Source organism: Podarcis pityusensis (genome assembly GCF_964106645.2).
Source record: "Podarcis pityusensis genome assembly, chromosome: 8".
Classification (NCBI taxonomy): Eukaryota; Metazoa; Chordata; class Lepidosauria; order Squamata; family Lacertidae; genus Podarcis; species Podarcis pityusensis.
The window spans coordinates 64,295,050-64,316,013 of NC_138033.1; the positions used below are offsets into that span (position 1 = coordinate 64,295,050).

The 20,964-nt window shown below is 49.4% G+C and overlaps 1 protein-coding gene across 9 annotated transcripts in view; it reads right to left on the reverse strand.

The window, feature by feature from the left end:
* PLEKHG5 (pleckstrin homology and RhoGEF domain containing G5) overlaps positions 1 to 20,964 on the reverse strand; it is a gene marked incomplete at its 3' end in the record, with an annotated part of 101,105 nt that overhangs the window by 26,908 nt on the left and 53,233 nt on the right. For 8 of the 9 annotated variants that reach the window (XM_081017137.1, XM_081017135.1, XM_081017139.1 and 5 more), the window contains 6 exons: positions 16,465 to 16,594; positions 15,340 to 15,442; positions 14,615 to 14,675; positions 14,272 to 14,363; positions 13,531 to 13,667; positions 13,218 to 13,381 (listed from right to left, as the gene is read on the reverse strand). In XM_081017137.1, the coding sequence (XP_080873263.1) occupies positions 13,218 to 13,381; positions 13,531 to 13,667; positions 14,272 to 14,363; positions 14,615 to 14,675; positions 15,340 to 15,442; positions 16,465 to 16,594 (687 nt within the window). Of the gene's footprint in view, positions 1 to 4,691; positions 5,308 to 13,217; positions 13,382 to 13,530; positions 13,668 to 14,271; positions 14,364 to 14,614; positions 14,676 to 15,339; positions 15,443 to 16,464; positions 16,595 to 20,964 lie in introns of those variants that run through there. The other variant, XM_081017143.1, reaches the window with a different exon arrangement.

Genomic DNA, 20,964 nt, shown 5'->3' on the forward strand with positions numbered 1-20,964 from the left:
GTGCAAGCAGAGGTTCAAGTAACTCAGTTCCCTACCCCGCATGATAGGTCATCACCAGCACTGTAAATTGGGTCCAGTGCAATTGGAATAGTCCCGCTTAGATTCAACCAGCTGGGCTCAACCAGTTACTCGGCAGCCACATTCTGCTCCGATTGATGTTTCTGAGTTGTCTTCAAAGGCAGCCCCAAGCAGAGCGCACTACAGTAATCCAGCCTGGATGTCACAAGGGTATGGATAACCGAGGCACACGGTTATCATCGTCCTTCTGAGAGTGAGATGGATTGCTCTTCTATTTAAATCACAGTAACCATTTCTAAATTTGCATCTATACGTACCTATGCATTTACATCTACCCTATAAGAAGCATTTTTCAGAATGGCAGTTTGCATTCTGAATAATGCATAGGAATCATTGCAGCAGGAAGATAATAATAAAACACAAAGCAGCAGCAACTGCACGTTTATTCAAAATCCCATTAAAACTGCTTAGTTTAATTAATTCTACAAGACTGATGAACTTGATCCAGTGAGTCCCACTTTTCAAAGTCTGATAGTCATTTACACCTCCAGTGCCCCCCCGCTGCCCCCTTGCCTTTTGGTGCCCCCTAGGTGCCCCCCAGAAGGGATGCGGGTGGTGCTGTGGTCTAAACCACAGAGCCTAGGACTTGCCGATCAGAAGGTCGAGGTTCAAATCCCCACAACAGGGTGAGCTCCCGTTGCTCGGTCCCTGCTCCTGCCAACCTAGCAGTTCGAAAGCACGTCAAAGTGCAAGTAGATAAATAGGTACCACTCCAGCGGGAAGGTAAATGGCGTTTCCGTGCGCTGTTCTGGTTCGCCAGAAGCAGCTTAGTCATGCTGGCCACATGACCCGGAAGCTGTACGCCAGCTTCCTCGGCCAGTAAAGCGAGATGAGCGCAACCCCAGAGTCGTCCGCAACTGGACCTAACCATCAGGGGTCCCTTTACCTTTACCTGTAGGTGCCCCCCAAGGGGTGGTACCACCCACTTTCGGAACAACTGTACTAGCATACACCAAACGTGATGCAAATAGGTACCATCTTTTTGGACAACGTGTAAGCATCGCATATGCTAATGCCAGATCTTTCATTTGAAATGTTAAACATAGTCCTGTGGCATCCAAAAAAAAGTATGCTGTATTGATTTTGCAACAAAATCAATAGAACAGGAAACAAACCCCAATGGAGGCAAAGACCGTTGACTGAGTCGCGTGGCATCTTGAAGAGCGCCACATTTATTTGGTCACATTTATTGGGCTGCCGCTGACATCAGGCGGGAGAAACATCGATGTGTGGCAATCAAAGCAACAGAGCGGCAAAATGCCGAGAGCAGAGAAGGCAGCTGCTGAGGCAGGCCCCTCAGCAGAGACGAATGCAGCAAAACCTCAAAACAACCAGATTGAAAACCAGAGCACCTTGAGGAAAAACCTTCCAGTAAAGCTCTTCCCCTTCGCCACCGAGAACTTAGCCACGAGAGCACCAGCTGAGACTCCCCAGGAAGAGCCCCCATGAACACGGGGTGTCACACCAGACACCTCCATCCCCAAGTTTCCTGCCTCACCTGTCTCTAGGAAGGTCTCTCTGCCTCCATCCTCATTCCTCCCCTGAAATATGCAAATGGATCGGGCCAATTTGGGTGCAGGGAGAAGCATTGCCCCAGGGGTTGCAGTGGGGGTGGGAAGAGAGAGAGAGAGAATGCCAAGCCTTACCCCAAGGGTGCAGCAGCAGCCTCCAGGATCAGGGCCTTGCAGCTCAAAGGCGTCCAGCAGGCAGAGACCCAACACTGCTCATCTGCAAGCTACTGCAGCCTTTGCAGCAGCAGTTCTGCAGACCTGTAGGGGATGGCACCATTGCCCACCCCCCAGTGCCTCAATGGGGAGGAGGAGGAGGAGAGAGGCTCCAGCACACTCTCCCTCCTCCGGGCCCACGGAGCAGCTGGGACAAACAACTGGATCCCCAAGGTCACCTTACTGCGCGATGCAGCTCACCCCGGGTGACAGGGTGCCTGCCCTCAGGGCCAGCTGAGCCGGGCAGCTGACAGGGAGACAATGCACCTCAAAGGCTGGAGGCCTTTCCCAGCCGGTCCCCCCACAGCCCCTCTCCTCTCTTTGTTCCAGGCCCTGTGGGGGTGGGAGGGCTGTTTTCCCCAAACGGGGACCCCCCTCCCCTGTGAAGCCGCCTCCAGTGCTCAAAAGCAGAGCAGTTTGGACGCAAAGGCAAACACGGGGTCTGGGTGCTTTGAGCGCATTCAAGAGATGCACGACAGGCGGTTCAATCCCATGTGAATTATACTCAGAGCAGACCCACTGAAACTAACGGGCATGGCTGCCCCATTATTATTCTTAGTTAAGTTTATTATTAGCCACTTTTCTTTCTTTTACAAAAGCAACTCAGCTTAGGGACATAAGGAGAGCTTGCTGGATTGGGCGAAAGGCGTCCTGTACTCACAACAGCCAACCAGATCCCTCTTCTGGGAACTCCATAAGCAGGCAGAAGAGCTGGATTCCTTCTGTGGCTTCACAGAATCATAGAATTGTTGAGTTGGAAGGGACCCTGGGGGTCATCTAGTCCAACCCCCTGCAGTGCAAGAATAACCACCCAGAGTGGCTGGAGAAACCCAGACAGATGGGTGGGGTATAAATAAAATAATAATAATTATTATTATTATTATTATTATTATTATTATTATCCTCCTCCTCCTTCTTTCCCCCAATGTGGGGCTTGAACCCATGATCCTGAGATTAAGTGTCTCATGCTATTCTAGCAGTCTCCAGCAACTTGCATTCAGAAGCACTACTGTCTCTGACTGTGGAGGCAGAGCATAGCCCTTGTGGGTGGTAGCATAGCTCTTCTCCTCCATGAATTTGGCTAAGTCGTTTAGGGGTGACAATTTCACATATTGTTTTATTACAGTGGATGCTCGGGTTGCAAAGGTGATCCATGTAGAAGGCACATTTGCAACCTGCAGCATTCGCAACCTGTAGCGCTGCGTCTGCGCACGCACAGGTCGCAATTCGGTGCTTCTGCACATGCGCAAAGCATGATTTAGCGCTTCTGTGCATATGCGAGTGCCGAAACCTGGACGTAACTCGTTCCTGTACTTCTGGGTTCGGCGCGGTGCGCAACCCAAAAACACACAACCGAAGCATCTGTAACCTGAGGTGTGACTGTATTAAGTTGTTAATCTTTATCCCGAAAGGAGATAAACCTTAATGATAAAGAAAATAATGAAAAGCCTTACAGGGTTGTTGCAAGGATTACAATGAAGCGTGCATATAAGTATTATGTGCAGAGAATATACACATTTCATATGAAGCTTACACACACACAGTACAAAGTTTGAATGCTCTGCATGTTTACCCTTAAAGAAACTGAAAGTGCAAAGAACAAATTAGTCCACCCAGGATAAGAGGAAAGAGGAAGGATCTCCTTCGCTCCCCCCACCGCCCCAGAAACTGGCTGCTGCCCAAGGCCATTATATAACAAAGGGGAGAAGAAGAGGCCAGGTAAGTCAACCTGGTTTTCCCCCTTGTTTCCCCGAATAGCAAGAAATAATCGAAACTGGCGGTCAAAGGTCCGCACTCCTGCCAGCTTGCAAAGATCTTCCTGCCACCGTGGATTCCTGGTATTGACTGAATTTCTAGCGCTCAGGGTAGACTGGCTAGTGACTGGCTCCAGCTGGAGCCCAAATTCGGTGCATGGTTTCGAACTCTTGCAATTTCAAAGCAACCCTGAGACCCAAAAGCTCCTGTTTTTATAGGCAGAGAGGATCCATTTTTGAGGTGCATGCGCATGAAGAGGAGGAAAAAGATTCATGAACGATGGGAAATATGAAATTGACAGTTGCCCATCCTATCAGAGGAGCGGCCAGCACCACTAAGAACATAAGAAAAGCCTGCAGGAACAGGACAAAGGAGGCTCATTGGGCCTAGCATCTTCTTCTTGCAACAGCCAACCAGGTGGGGAACCTGCAAGCAGGACTCGAGCACAAGAGTACCCTCTCCCCTCTTGCTGCTTCCAGCAGCTGGCAAACAGCCTTTGACAGCCTTCTCCTCCATGTATTTGTCCAATCCTCTTTTAAAGCCATCTTAAAGGTAAAGGGACCCCTGGCCATTAGGTCCAGTCATGACAGACTCTGGGGTTGCGGCGCTCATCTCGCTTTATTGGCTGAGGGAGCTGGCGTACAGCTTCCGGGTCATGTGTCCAGTATGACTAAGCCGCTTCTGGAGAAACCAGAGCAGCGCACGGAAACCCCGTTTACCTTCCCACCAGAGCGGTACTTATTTATCTACTTGCACGTTGATGTGCTTTCGAACTGCTAGGTTGGCAGGAGCAGGGACCAAGCAATGGGAGCTCACCCTGTCGCGGGGATTCGAACTGCCGACCTTCTGATCGGCAAGCCCTAGGCTCTGTGGTTTAACCCACAGCGCCACCCAACAAACCATCTTAGCTGGTAGCAATTCCTGCCTCCTTCACCATACAGATAATTGCACCCAACATCAGGCTGCACCCGAACGCCCACAAGTTCTAGTGTTGAGAGAGGAAGAGAAAACTTTTCTCTTTCCACATCCTCCACTTGAGAATCAGCTGCCCTGTTCCTTTCAGAACCACCCATCCTCCTCTCTCACTCCCAGCTGTTCCCTTGAGATCCCTCCTCTCTGCCCAGGACAACTCACACTCAGCCGCCGTTTCTCTCCAGTGCCAGGCCCATCCCCAGGTTCTGTTGGACCCCACTGCTGTCTTTTCAGGGAGTGTGCTTGCAAGCCGGGGCGCTCTTCCTCCTTGACGCCTGGGGCTCCTCCAGACCTCACCGCTTCTTGACAAACTGCAGGATCAGCCAGCTGAGAATTATATATCTTGATCCTAGAGGCAACAAATCCTGGGGCCACAGCTGGCTGGCTGTCTCTCTGCGGCTCTCTGCCAGGGGGCTCATCAGGGAAACGGAAGAAGCGGATAAGATGGGAGGTCCTGGGTGGACTGAAATGAGTGGGGACATTCCATGTGGTCCATCTGGGGCTCAGCATGTCCACAAGGTGAGGCTGCGAGGCTGTTGCTGCCTCCAAACCATGTCAGGCCGAGAGAGGATGGGGTGAGGGACCAAAGGAGCCCTTTTCCCCCCGAGATCAGTTCCAGCTCTTCAATCCCAGCACAGAGGCCAAAGCAGGCAGCAGATCGGCTCCAAAGGTTTCCAAGTCCGGCTGGCCATGGAGAGAAACCGCATCCTACTTGAGAAGCTGCCCTCGACCACAAGCTGGATGGGGGCGAGGTTCCCAAGCTCACCTCCGAGGCAGGCTGGCAGGCAGCTTGGCACAGCCGCCCGCAGGAATCCAAAGATCAGGGAAGGAGCTGTAGGGGCCGGGCCAGCCCAACAGACAGCTGGCAGGGCGGGGTGGCTAGATGGGGTTCAGAGTGCAAGAAGCAGTCACAAGCTGCTCTGTAAAAACCTGAGCATCACAGCCCAGCCTCCCCCCAAAACTTTGGGGAAAGAGGGAGTGCAGCAGGAGTGGGGAGGAGCTGAAGTAGGGGAAATGTTTGAAACAGGAACAGATCTCCGTATCATTGGAGCAGAGACAGGAGAGGCTTGCTTGTGGACTTTGCAGAGATATTTGGCTGCCCACTGTGGGAAGCTGGCACTGGACTAGAGGGACATTTTGTTCAATCCAACAGGACTTCCTTCATGTCCCTAAAGCGCAGCTTTAAGAACATTGAACGATGGCTACCAGACATGATAGCTAGATGGAACGTCTGTGTTCAGAGGCAGTCTACCTCAATATTCCCAGGTTTGCAGAAGTAGCAAAAAATAAATAAGAAGCCTAAGGGGGTATACAGCCCACCCCGAAAAAAGCCCACCCCGAAAAAAGCAGCCCTATGAGGATTGAGAGTCCTTAGAAGTCACAGAGTATTGAATATCAGTTGGAAACGTAAAACAAACAAAAAAAGGGGGGGAAGAGAAAGATAGAAGTGTCCCGACTGAGTCTCTTGACAGTTTGTAGGATACAGCTGGCTGACTGGCTGGCTAGCTGGCAGGCCAGAACCCTGAACAAAAGCACAAGCCAGAGAGAGGAGTAAGCACTGCAACATTTTGTTGCAGAGCACACTTGTTCTGTTTTCCCTATGCTCACTCAAAAGTGCCCAACACTTTAGTGGCATTGCCTTAGGGAAGGTGCTCCAATACCCTAAATCCTATGTTCTTATGATCCTGATTTGTTTGTTTGTTTGTTTGTTTGTTTGTTTGTTTGTTTGTTAAGTTAACCAATAGAATAGCTTTAACTGAAACACAGCAGAACTTCAGACGCATGACTAAGCCTTTCTTGCTCCAGCAGACATTCCAAGGTTATGTTTGGATTTATGATAGGTTTTTTATAGTTGTTGCTGTTTTAACGTCCCAGTTCCTGTTTTTTTTATGTACACTGCTTAGCAATGCAAATGATTAAGCGGTACAGATGTGTCCTAACGAGATAAAACAGATTGAGGGGTTGGGTGTTGTGCACCCTGTTTTGTGCACACAAATGCACAAACAGTGTGCTGCAAAATCAAGGATAAGAAGATCCTTCCAGCACAGCATCCAGTTTCCAACAGTGGACAGCCACTGCTGCAAAACACCTGCTGCAAAACACACACACACACACACACACACACACACAAACAAACAAACAAACAAACCCTCTTTCTGGTACTCAAAGGTACACAGAGTGAGGATGCAGACCTTGTGCTTCCTCCCATTCCTTCATCACTCTTCTGACTACAGCCAAGCAGAGGAGAAATGACATAAGAGTGGCTGGGGAAATCCAGTCAGATGGGGAGGGTTTAAAAAATAACATTATTATTATTATTATTATAGAATAGGACATCCCTATTTTCATTGGAGAAAAGTTGGATGGTATAGGTGTTTCTTGTGGGCTTCCCAACAGGGCACCTGGTTGGCCCCTGTGACACTCAAACCCCTCCTCTGCCACGGCTTCATACAAATCCAGGATTCTGCTGCGGCACTATAAATTCTCCAATGGGGACTGGGTGATGACAGCCTTACATTTTTATGTATATAGGGAGATATTGCTGAAGGTTCTTTTGCCCCAACAGTGGGGGACCTGGTTCCTGTATGCTTCTGAATGGCATTTGCCAGAAGCCACAAAAGGGAAGGTTGCTCTTGTGTTTGGGTCCGGCTTATTATCACTATTATTATTATGTATATGAACATAAGAAGAACCAGATGGATCATGCCACTGGCCCATCTTAGTCCAGCATCCTGTTCTCACAGTGGCCAACCAGTTGCTTCTATGGGAAATCCACAAGCAGGACCCGAACACAGGAGCCTTCTCCAAACAGCTGTTCTGTTTCCAGCAACTGGTATTCACAAGCATTGCTGCCTCCAACTGTGGAGGCAGAGCACAGTCATCATGCTTAGCAACCATCAACAGCCGTCTCCTCAACGAATTTGTCTAATCCATCTCGGTTGGTGGTCATCACTACCACCTGTTGGAGTGAGTTCCACAGTTTAACAAACTATGTTTGTCTGTCCCAAACCTCCCAACATTCAGCTTCACTGAATGTCCATGAGCTCTAGTGTTGGGGGGGGGGGGACATCTTTCGATCCACTTTCCCCAGGCCACACATAATTTTATAAACTTACTTGCCTTTTCTCTAAACAGTCCCTAATCCTGCCACCTTTCCTCACCTGGGATCCGCTCCATTCCTTCGATGTGTTACAGAAATTACGGGGGGGGGGGGGCACATCTTTAAAGTTGTTAAATGTTACAAATATTGTGCACAAATGTACCCTTTCGACTTGACAGCTCAGGGAAGTTACCTAGCTTTAAAAATCATATAAAATCAGCTCCTTTGCCAGTTTCCTTCATTCCACCACCAATTTGCTTCATTGGCCAAGGACTTGGAAACCACTTGGTCCCCGCCATAATCCCTCAGGCAGGAGGTCACATACTTACAGGAAGGTACTCATAGGTGTCAATCACTAGGCAAAGGCACTCCTCCAGACTTGCCCAGGTGGCAGACTACGCAAACCAAAGTTTTATTGTCCCTTTGCAGTAGGTGCTTAGAATCTATTTCCCAATACATATCCTATATCACCCTGTTGCCCCAACACATTCCTCCTATGTTAATAATGTATAACCCTCCCCTTTTCTCATGTAGCAATGATGTAGTGATGATGTTTAATGAACTGTATGCTGGGATAAGACAGAAACTTTTAAAAGTCCTTCTCACCCCATCCTCAGTGTTCAAAATTCCTCTTTGAACCTGTTGCACAATAAACTTTGGTCTACAGCTATTTGCTCCTGTTGGTGGCTGGACTCCTTCCTTTATTCCACAGGGCTCTGCCTGATGAGCTGGGTGACTGAGCAGCCTCGCACCTAGATTTTCCGTAACAGAGGGCTATTGCAGGAATGCAACACACAAAAACATCTCTCACCGGCTTTAAGAAATCTCCTACAAAGCAAGAGCCACATAGGCATTGGCCTGTTGGGCTTTTCCCATTTGGGCCAAGCAGGTAAGATTTGGGAAAGGCATAGACTTCCGAGTAACACACTCGGAAGTCAGAGTCGCACCGGCATGCAAATTTGCAGCCTTAACTAAAGAGCAATTTATACAAAATGAGGTGGCGTACGGTAACATTATTCAAAATGATATCACAGTGTTGAAGTTTCTTCTCATTAATAGATTACTTTACAGCCTGCCGATGCTGTGGCACCGACGGCTCTCAATATATTATTTCTGGACACTGGAGCAGCAGGCAAGAAAGGAGGTGGAACCATAGAATCACAGAATCATAGAGCTGGAAGGGACCTCGAAGGGTCCTTGGGGTGAAGGAATTGCAACTAAAGGATCCTTGGCAGGTAGGCAGCAAACCTCTCTTTTAAAGATTTCCAATGAACTTCCTGAGGTTGTCCGTGGCACTCTCAAATGGCTCTTACCCTCAGAAAGCTTCTCCTAACATTTAGTCGGAATCTCTTTCCTTGCCATTTGAATCCATTGGTTCAGTTCCTCCCCTCTGGAGAGGTAGAAAACAAGCTTGCTCCATCTTCTGTGTGACAAGCCTTCAGACAGTTGAAGATGACCAGCAAGTGCATGATGGGTTTAGGACAGAACCAATTATTTTAATGTGCACCTGCCTCGTTTCGGGTAACGTGGGAGGGCTGATTTTTACAACAAAAGGGGCAATGAGGAAGGGGCACAAATTATTCCCCAATTATGGTTCACACTCAAGTCTTCCCTTTCCCAGGACTGCCAAGGAGTCAGTGTTTGAGAATGGCCATCTGCCATCTCTGTTTTCTTTTCACTGTTAATTTTTAAGCTGGTTTTATGGCAGGATATAACTGTATTTAATTGTTATTCTTTTTTTCCCCTGAACCTCCTTGGGTGGCTCCAGAGTAGAAGGATGTAAGGAGGGGAGAGAGAGAGCAGAAAGGATATACAGCCAGTTTGGTGTAGTGCCTAGAGTGTCAGACTTGGACCTGGGAGACCAGGGTTCAAATCCCCACTCAGCCAGGAAGCTCAGTAGGTGATATTGGGCAACTCATTGCCTCTCAGCCCAACCTACCTCACAGGGTTGTTGTGGAGATTCAGTAAGGAGGGTTGAACAATGTGAATGAATGAATTTATTATTACTGTCACAGACCAGTTCCACTTCACTGGAACTGTGTCCTTGGAGAAAAAAGTGGGATATAAATCGAATAAATAAATAAAACCTATGGATAGACTTAGAAGCAAAGTGGTTTGGGTGGTAAGAGAAGGATCTTCAGTCCTTTCCTGTTGGGGGACATTTTTCCTGGTTTCTTTGTCTGTTTGCTTGTTTTAAACCAGAGCACGCCATCTCCCCATTTAATATGGGATGGGGCAAACCTAGGCTTCAGGTAGCAAACGCTGCACCCATCTGGAGCTCTGGTGGCGCCTGGGCGCAGGACTTGAGACACAAGGTGTCTCTGCTACATTAAATCTAATAAAGATCAGCCGCATGACGTGATAATCTGGAGTCTGGTGAGCTCCCTGCGTAGCAAAGGCTCTGATCCCATTAGCACTCATTAAGGGACAGTTGCTTGCCTTGGCTACCTGCTGTTGAGAGGAGCAAATAAACACCCTGGGCACAAACCCAACACTTGCTCTAAGCTCCTCTGCAGTTCTGCCTGCCTTTAGACGTGTCTGCACATACTGTGGATCTCTCCCTGCCCTCTGCTCTGCTTGTCGGAAAGGGTACCAGCCAGTGGCGGAGCAAGCCGACTGGGTGCCGGGGGGCAGGGGCAGCGGCACATGGGGGCAGCAGGGGCGGGGCCAGCAGAGCACGGGGGCGGGGCCAGCCACCTGCAGGGCTCCGAGGAGTCTGCCTGCCTCCTCCCCCTTAGCTGCCCTACAGCTGGGGGGGCAGCAGGCGGAGCTTTTCGGCAGCAGAGCCTGCGCATGCCCAAGCCACCACGTCACTCCCAGGAGAGACGCATGGGTCGAGCACACTGCAGGCCCCATGGTGAGTGCCACCCAGGACCTGCCACCCACCTTAGTGGTGGCACCCTGGGTAGAGCGCCCCTATCACACCCCTGTCGCTCCGTCCCTGGTACCAGCCACCACAGCAAGCCAGGAGGGATGCTGAGTGACCAGAGACGCCCCCTACTCTGGCTCACATCCTCTGCCAGTGGCGTAGAGTGGAGGAGTGATAGAGGCAGTTGCCCCAGGCACAAAATTTGTTAGGGGTGCAAAATTTGAACACACAGGGCTGCCTCAATACAGCTGTGAGCTTCTATCACTGGGCTCCACTGAAAACAGCTTCTCCATGTGAACCAGGAAGCGACCTCTCCAGATAACAGAATGGTTCTTCTTTTCTTATCTCTGTGGGTGATATAGTTGAATGCACATGTGGACTCTGTCCATTTCCCTCCCTCCCATCACCACCACCCTCTGCACAGCCCTGGGCGCTGGCAGCCCACGCTACACCACTGTCCTCTGCCACTGATGGGCTGTGAAGGAGGACATCTCCTCTCAGACGCCAAGCAAGCAACAGACAAGTGGATATGGGACGACGCAGCCGTGTAGGGAACCCCAGCCTTAATATTTCCACCCAGACATTGCTGGATGAGAACTTAAGAGGGACCATTGATGGGAATGGGGTGGTTTGGACTGCCACAAAGCAGACAGGTTGCAATGAGGGTGAATTAATTAATTACAACCAAATTATAAGGGGAAAGGCTATTGAGGAAGTGGGAAGTGGGAAGGGGGTGGAGGCTATTGATGGCAACTAGCCATGATTGATAAGCTGCGCCTTCACAGTCGGAGGCAGAAATGCTTCCAAATACCAGTTTCTGGAAGCCATAGGAAAGGAAGAGTGTTGTTGAGCTCAGATCCTGATTGCAGGCTTGCCAGCAGAGACATCTGGTTGGCCACTGTGAAAACAGGGTGCTAGACAAGATGGATCATAGGCCTGATCCAGCAGGCTCTTCTTAGGTCCTAACGAATACAGGAACCACAGCAAGGGGGTGAATAAGCAAAGTCCCTCCACATGCGCACTGAGGCACCCCAGAAACATACTGGGAAAGTTCAGCTCGACTGACATTTGAAGGCGACCCTCCGCAATCAACACTTCCTGAAGCACTACTCAAAGCGAAACACAGCCACCCTTTGAAATTTGCACTTCTCCAAATTTCATGGCACTCCTAATGACGCATAGGAGCAGGTGTGTTGAAAAGCAGCATACAGAAATGCATTACGTTAGGGGAAACGGCTTGCACAAATATATCCATTTGACAGATCCATCCACTCCTCCCACAGAGCAGAGCCACGCCTAGAGTCTTGCTCCAACGCCGCATGAGGCACGGAAGGCAATCTGTCATGCTGAGTGACACACGACTCTCTTGTGCAAAACAGACAAAGGCTCAGACGTGCACGAGAGGCGGGCATGCCTCGTGTCTGCCTCCTCGCCCGGGTATCCCTGACACACTCACAACCGGATGGCAAACAATTCATTTCCTCCTGACACAAGCCGGACCACCCCTCTGCTGTGCTGTGCCGTCAACACAAACACAAACGTGCTGCAGGAAAATCTCAGCAGCGTCAGGCTGCCAAAGGAAGCGAGAAGATGCATGGGAAGGCTGAAAACAGGACCTGGGCAGCAGGAGCAAAGCCAAGCACCTCTTTCTATGTCTTTGCCTGGTACCTCGATTTGCAGACTGCCCTCCATCACTGAGAATGATCCCAGGACCAAGAGCAACCTCTGGCCCATGGGAATGGTGTTGCGCCTCCAGCCCTGCAATGGTGCTCACCAGATTTTTTGGGGGGAATGCACTAGCCAGAGCACCAGACCAGCTACTGGAATGCACCCAAAAAGGCCTAACCTAACTGCTGCCCCCCTACTACCCTGTTGGGAGGGTGGCAGTACAAGACCATTACTCCTGCCCAGGGTCAGTTTCCAGAATATCATAAAACCAAAATATACATTTGTTAGAAATCACTTTTGGGAACTCCTTGCTGGGTACAGACAGGTGCCTTTGCTGTACCTGGGGCAGCAGGCAGCACGCAGGTCACAGAGTCACAGTCTTCCCTGAAACAGGAAGATGGATTGCATTTCGACTTAAATTATAGTGATCATTTCTAAATTTGCATCTAGGCATATGTGTATAGATTCATAAGATTCAATATAGATTCAATCAATTGTTTAGTGTGGCTTTCATGATGTGCTTAACTTTCTTTCTTTTTTAATGAGTTCCCTGCTTTTGATTATTTACATCCTTGGCATCACTCCTATGTTTCATTGATTTCAACTGATGTCCTTCTTGTTTTTTATTTATACTTTTCAAATTTATACATTTCATTAGTTTTACAATCAATTTCACATTTCAAAATTTGACTTCCTTCCCCTTCTTTCTGCAGTTCCTTAAATTTTATTTTTCAATATCTTTGGCATATCCAAATTCATTTGACTTGCTCAATTATCTACTGTAAATATATACTGTTATAAGGCTGCAAGTTATCTTGTTTGCACTTTTGACTCTGCATTGCTATTGATAAACAAATTCTTGCTGACAAACGAACAAGAAACCTTGCTTGGTTTTATATTGCTCGGGTTTTTGCCTTAGCACAAACATTATGAGATGGAGTGAAACAAACAGAGAAATAATGAGCAGCGCAAGTTGCAGACCCACAGGCTTCCTCGATCTCAAGGGCAGGGTCCCTACTCCTGTCCACCCCATCCCTTTTCCCCTACTCACCAGGATGTCGGTACTCTCCCTTCGAAGCGACAACTGCTCCAGGCGGTCGAGAGAGGGGGTGCTGGGGAAGGACGGGCCAGTGCCCGCAGGACGGAGGATAGGCAAACTCAGCGACTTGAAGTCCTTCACCGCCTGCTCCACTTTGAGTTCATCCCCAGGTTTGGCTGCAATGCAGAAGATGAGGCCATGGGACAGGTCTGGAGGGCAATTCTGGACAGAATGGTCCCTCTCATATTGCCAAAAAGGCTTTCCCAACCTGGAGCCCTCTGACGACATCTCCCATCAGCCTCAGGAGAGACACACAGCAGCCTACCTTTCACACGAAGGTAATGTCCTCCAAACCGGTAGGCCTCGAAGTTGAGTGAGAGGGGTGTGTTGGACTGGTCCAAGTAAATGTCCACTTTAGACAGGTCGATTCCCTTCCTCTCAAAAACCGGCAGCAGCACTTCACTGGGTTTTAAAAGAAAAGAGAGAGAACCAGTAAGTGGAGCTGCCAGTTAATCGATGTGTTGGAACTAGCTTGGGCTCAGAATGCCTGGAAGGTCGTAGCTCCCAATGCAAACCTGCCTGGGCGCTAAGATCATTGGGTCAGCACCTTCTCTTGGTCCCATCAACACTAGAGGCACAGCCAGCAGTGAGATGAGAGAGAAAGTGCCTTTTTTGTGGTGGCTCCTAAATTGTGGGATTCCCTCCTCAAAGAGGACCGACTGGCTCCCTCCTTGTTATCCTTCTGCTGACAGGCTACAAAGACCTTCCTGTTCAGATAGGTGTGACCTTGGGGCTAGTTACTCTCAGCCTAACCTACCTTTGTTTTCCCACACCCATTTCCAAGCAGAGCGGTCAGAACTTCAGCAACAGAACTAGCCAGGCCTTTGCCCTCCGAACATCAGGTGTTGGGAGCAGGTTAGGATCCTGCACTGAACTGATGGGCTCAGGATTGCTGGAGCTGTTTCCAGATGAGGCCTTGGACCCACAGCTTTCCTAGGCTCCCAAAAACGAGTGAAGCCCCCACCCAGCTTGCACCCCAGGCTAAGCTGCTCTCTGCCCTCCTTACCCCAGGGACTTCTTCTTCATGGCTGGCACGATCTCCGTCTCAATGTCCACATTCAGATCAAACTTCAAGGTGAAGCATTCCTTGCTAGGGTCCTGTGGGAGAAACGCAGGAGCATGTCGGCCAGAATTCAAAACAGTCGCCAGGCCTCTGTCCCACCCCAATTTCTTAGCGTGTGGAGGAGGACCACCAGGGCACATTCCCACCCCTCCTGCCCTCCGCAGGGCATGCAAAGAGGCCTCTGTGACTTCTAGGGTCCTGCACAGGATGAGGCCAGACCCAATTCCCAGGGTTTCAGAGTGATAGCAAGGTGCAGTCATGGAATGAGTGCAAGTGGCCTCCTTACGTCAGTGTGCCTCCTGCGAGCCTTCTTCTTTGGCAGCTTCAAGGCTGAGCTCTTCCTGTCCCTGAAACAGACCAGCCAGCAGACAGAAAGGAGTTAGAAGGTCCCCCTCATATTGCCCCACAACAGCAAGGGAAGGCAGGCACAACTTTCCCCTTTGATGCAGGAAACGTTCTGCCCCACCAGCTCCCATACAGTTTATTAACGCCTTTGCAGAATTCCTATCAAGCTGACCGACGTGTCGAGTGGGGGTGTGCAATACAGCTCCCAGTGGATTGTACCAGGGGTTTTTGTTTTTTTGTTCAAAGTAGATTTTCAAATGGCACAAATTCCCCACCAGGCACCCCCCACTAAGAAAGCCAAATGAAATTGCAAGCGCCTTCTGTTTCAACTTTTAAAACGCCTGCTGGAATAGTTTTTGTTCAGTTCAGCAATTGAGAATGCGCCCTTCCACAACTGTTAGCTATTTTCTGATTTCAACTTTTTAAGTATGCTTTTTATGGTGTGGGGTTTTGTTTTGTTTTTTTTGTATAATTGTAAATCGCCCTGCTATTTCACCCCCCCCCCTTTTTTTTAATGAATCACTAGTGGTATGTATGCGTATAAAATAATGCACCAGGGAAAAGGCTAGACTGGACCCTTTCTCCCTGAGACACTAGTTTTCTAAGTGAGGGGAGCTCTCCTGTTGTGAGCGCCTCCTGGGCCGGCCAGCCCTCCCCTCCACTCACCCTTTCCCATCAATCAGCCCTTCGTCTTCCTCCTCCACATCTGAGGCAGGGCTGGTGCGTGGTGGGCACGACCGTGTGGAGACGTTCCGGGCCAGGATAGAACCTGGAAGGGAGAAAAGCGCTGAAGACATAGCCCATGAAGGATCCAGCCCTCACTGTGTTGCCCGGGGGGGCGGGGAGAAGCCCACTGAAGAGCACATCAGCTAAGCCATTTGGAAAGAGATCATAGAATTGCAGAGTTGGAAGGTTACCTCCCCCGGGTCATCCCTAATAATTAATAATAATAATAATAATAATAATAATAATAATAATAATAATTTATTTTTTATACCCTGCCCATCTGGCTGAGTTTCCCCAGCCACTCTGGGTGGCTCCCAATCGAGTGTTAAAAACAATACAGCATTAAATATTAAAAACTTCCCTAAACAGGGCTGCCTTCAGATTTCTTTTAAAGATAAGATAGCTTATTTCCTTCACATCTGATGGGAGGGCATTCCACAGGGTGGGTGCCACTACTGAGAAGGCCCTCTGCCTGGTTCCCTGTAACCTCACTTCTCGCAATGAGGGAACCGCCAGAAGACCTTCGGCACTGGATCTCAGTGTCCGGGCTGAACGAGGGGGATGGAGACGCTCCTTCAGGTATACAGGACCGAGGCCGTTTAGGGCTTTAAAGATCAGCACCAACACTTTGAATTGTGCTCGGAAACGTACTGGGAGCCAATGCAGATCTCTCAGGACCGGTGTTATGTGGACCCGGAGGCCACTCCCAGTCACCAGTCTAGCTGCTGCATTCTGGATTAATTGCAGTTTCTGGGTCATCTTCAAAGGTAGCCTCACATAGAGCGCATTGCAGTAGTCCAAGCGGGAGATAACTAGAGCATGCACTACTCTGGCGAGACAGTCTGCGGGCAAGTAGGGTCCCAGCCTGCATACCAGGTGGAGCTGGTAGACAGCCGCCCTGGACACAGAATTAACCTGCGCTTCCATGGACAGGAATCACTGCTAAAGAATCTCTGACAAGTGGCCATCCAACCTCTGTCTAGGAACTTCGGACAAGCCCTGTGAAAAGGAGGCCGTGCCAAGTTGTCCTTGACCCAGCCGCGTGACTTGGGCTTTTCCCCTCACCTTGCGGCGGCAGGTCAAAGCGGATGTGCCCGTCAAAATGCATGGCACCGTGGAAGCGTCCGTCACACGCTTCACACAAGTGGAGGGGGCTGTTGTGGTTCAGCTGCTGGCACTCGGCGTGGTGGCATACCTGGCAGAGGGAGGGGGGAGGGAGGGAGGGAGGGGAGAGAGAAACAGCAAGGTCAAGCCAGGGGCTAATTCCAGGACCAAGAGGAGAGGCATCTCCCTGATGCAGGGTTTGGATTTCCAACATCCATCACCTGCAGTCATGTTGGCAGCAGAGCTAACAGGCCAGCGGTGATGTGAGCCCCAGTCCACAGCTGATTCCCTGCTCACTCTTTAAGGGCACCTTGCCCTCCCTTGACTGATGCTGCAAAAAGGCAAAACCTTTTGCAAAATGATGGTTTTTTTCCTGTACAGATGCAAATGTAGACCTTCTATACTGTATCAGCAGAAGCAAGCCAGCTTCATTCCCCTTCCTAGCCATCCCAGATTTCTCCAATTCACTTCCAACCAGGATAAGCCCAAATTAGTTTCTCGATGATTCGTTTACTTCTCCCCACCCCACGTGAATTTCAAGGTTTAAAGGCTTGAACATGGGTAGGCAAACTAAGGCCTGGGGGCCAGATCTGGCCCAATCGCCTTCTAAATCCGACACGTGAACGGTCCGGGAATCAGCGTGTTTTTACATGAGTGGAATGTGTCCTTTTATTTCAAATGCATCTCTGGGTTATTTGTGGGGCCTGCCTGGTGTTTTTACAGGAGTAGAATGTGCGCTTTTATTTCAAATGCATCTCTGGGTTATTTGTGGGGCATAGGAATTCGTTCATTTATTTATTTTTCAAAATACAGTCCGGCCCCCCACAAGGTCTGAGGGACAGTGGACTGGCCCCCTGCTGAAGAAGTTTGCTGACCCCTGTGCTTGAATGAGATGGGAGAATGGCATGCACCACTTTCCAACTGCAAGTGGGTTCACCTTCTACATCGTTCAGATGCACAGGTTACAGGGAAACAGCTCCCTTTGCTTTTCTCTTTCTTTCGCAAATTCATTTGCAATCCAGATTGTCGCCGCATCTCTCCGTTCCTCCTTCTCTTCCATTCCACTGGGGGATGGATCTCCCTTTGGCTGCCTGCACATCTCCTCTGTGCAAACCCCCAAGCTGTTTTCGCTCCCTTGTTAGCTCACCGTTCGTAAAAAGCTGGCCTTTCATGCCCTGCCACCCACGTCCCAGCCCCTGTCACAGGAGGGGTACCTGAGTCCTTTGTGCCTCAAGTAACGTGCGCCACCCCACCCCCAGGGCTCACAGAGGAGTCTGCTGGTGGCCCTGGCCTACCAAAGCTCCTCCCCACACAGGCGCCGGAAGCAAGTGTCTGCAGCAGAACAATGCAAGAGCGGCTACAAGGCTTCCTCCGATTGTGAGGGACACCCTGGATGCCTGCGGCTGCTCAGCAACCCCAGAGAGCTATTTTTAAGCACACATCTGAGTCGGGCTGAGGGCTGCCTGATGCCCTGTGACCTCACGTACAACAATGGCACAAGCTCAGAAAAAGAGGACCTACTGGACCAGGTCAATGCCCCATCTAGTGCAGCATCCTGTTATTGCAGTGGCCAATCACTAGGATGCCATCAGGCAGGGTCTGAGCAAAAGAGCCCTCTCCCCTCCTGAGGATGCAGAAGCATCGCTGCCTCTGACAGGCTATGGCTCCTCTGTCTCAGATGTGCTTATATCAGAAGTTGTGACCACAGTGCAGCAGGCAGGAATTGAATCCGGCACCCTAGGGAGCTGGAGATGACAGATTGATCCAGGAGGGGGCAGTGCAGCCCAGGCTACTGGAATTGCCTCTGCTGAAACCTAAAACCAATATTTAAAAATGCTTAACATTTCTGTTCTCATCCCTGTTTTGAAGGTGAAATGTCGGTGTCCCAGGCTAAAATCTGAGCGCTTTGGCCCTTCTTGGCAGTTCAAATATGAAACCTCATAAGCTTTCAGCAAACTACTGAACACCATTGCATGTCAAATATCAAATATGCCATTGCAGGTCAGCTGTCAATTCAGTCAAATTCCTCAACACCAAGCCATGCCTACCTTTCCTACACTGGCAAATGTTGAAAGCAGCATTTGATTTATTGAAATACGGAGAATATTCAGCAAATATTTGAAGGTTTGGCTGGAAATTGGCTAACCGTTTGTTTTTGTTTTTGTTTGTTTTGGTCTGTGAGCCAAACACTGAAGGGTCTGTCAGGTTTTTAAATTCAGATTTTTCACTGTCAACCCTGAATTTGAAATTCGCCATTTATATTTTGGACCTGAAGCTTATTATCAAAACTGAAGTGAAAGGCAATGATATAACTTCTTCAGCTGCCCAATATTCACTGCTACTGAACTACTACTGTGGCTTGACAAAAGACTAGGTCGACCTCCTTTCCAAAACCAAGAGGACTACACTCTTACTTTATTTTAAAGGCACATGTTTTATTTTGCACCGAGGTAGCCATTGGATGCTGCCTGAAGCGTTGCATAATCTCTGCGTGATGAACAAGGATGCTGACCAGACAAAAGCCCACAGAATATTCGCCCTCAAAATCGACCAAGGCGAGCTTGAAAGAGACCCTCTGTCAGGGCACAATCATTTCAAATCCAGCATTTGGGAACCAGCCGGTTTCCTGTGGCTTGTCACCAAGAACAGTCAAGGGATGAGAAAGGCTCACCCACACTTCCATCTGCCCCAATACAGTTTGGGCCACATCAGAGTTCAAGTTCCAGCCACCCTCATAGGAAAGGCCATAGCTGAGCGGTAGGGTATCCGCTTCGCATGCAGAAGGTCCCAGGTTCGATCCCCGACACCAGCTCCAAGCAGAGACAGGAATGTCCCCTGCCTGAAAACCCTGGAGAGCCATTGCTGCCAGTCAGTGAAGACAATATTGAGCCAGATGGACCAATGAATGGCCTGACTCGGTATATAAGGCACCTTCCTATGCTCCTAACTGATTTCATCCAAATGCTGTGCACCCCAAACTTTGTACTGCCAAGCTGCAATCACAGACGTTTTGCAGTATGCTATTCATGTCAGCTTGGATAGCTCAGTTGGTTAGAGCGCAGGGCTGGTAACACCAAGGTTGCAGGTTCCATCCCCGTATGGGACAGCTGCATATTCCTGCATTGCAAGGGGGTTGGACTAGATGAGCCTCAGGGTCCCTTCCAACTCTGCAATTCTGTGTTTCTATTTTGCCTCTATCCTCCCTTCTCTCCAAGAGCGATTCTCCCCCCGTGGCTGTATTTTATCTTCGCAACAACCCTTTGAGGTAGGTTAGACTGGGAGATTAGTGACTGGCTCAAAATCACCTAGTAAGCTTCATGGCTGAGTAGGGATTTGAACTGGGGTCTCCTGGATTTTCCCCCGACTGTAAATAGTGCCCACATTTCTTCTTGGTTTTTTTCTTGCTCTGGAGGATAGGACCCAAACCAATGGATTTAAGTTACAAGAAAGGAAAAGCTTTCTGGCAGTAAGAGCTGTTCGACAGTGAAACAGGCTCCCACGAGAGGTGATGGACTCTCCTTCCTGGGAGGTTTTTGAGCAGAGGTTGGATGGCCATCTGTCATGTATGATCCAGTTGAGATTCCTGCCTTGCAGGGGGTTGGACTAGATGACCCCCAGAGTCCCTTCCAACTCTACAACTCTATGATATCTGAAAAGAGAAGTGCTATTTCATTGGAAGTCATACAGATTTCCATGCTCAGACATGATGGGCAAAATGTACTGCAATTGTGGTGCAGGCCAGACAATTCAGCCACTCCACAGTTGCACAAAGCAAGAGCAGAAATCAGCATTCAGTGACCTCAGTCCACCAGCATCCATCTTTTACCAACAACCTCAGGGTCCAGCCTTTGAGAGACCCTCAAAAACAGACGGGCAATTCCTTGACAAAATACAAAAAGTCAGAGGGGGTCTGAGGAGAATTTCCTACCAGAAGGCAGCCCAGGAAGTGGAAGGGGGACAGCAAAAACCACCTCGGGGTCTTGGTCCTTCAAAGTATGGAAAGTAACTACAGTGGTACCTCAGGTTAAGTACTTAATTCGTTCCGGAGGTCTGTTCTTAACCTGAAACTGTTCTTAACCTGAAGCACCACTTTAGCTAATGGGGCCTCCTGCTGCCGCCGTGCCGCCAGAGCCCGATTTCTGTTCTTATCCTGAAGCAAAGTTCTTAACCTGAAGCACTATTTCTGGGTTAGCGGAGTGTGTAACCTGAAGAGTATGTAACCTGAAGCGTATATAGCCCAAGGTACCACTGTAGACATATGCAAATGATCTTTATTTGCATCTTTAAGATGCAACTTTATTGCCTCGATTATTATCATTTCGGTGCCCTGTTGATATGTTTTCTGCAAAAGATTTCCCTAGCATAGGAGTTACTGCCGCCATTTTAAAGCTCCCCAGCATAACCCCAAACAGGCAGCCGGGAGTCTACCCGGTGCAGCACCACACTTCCTACAGAGCCGAT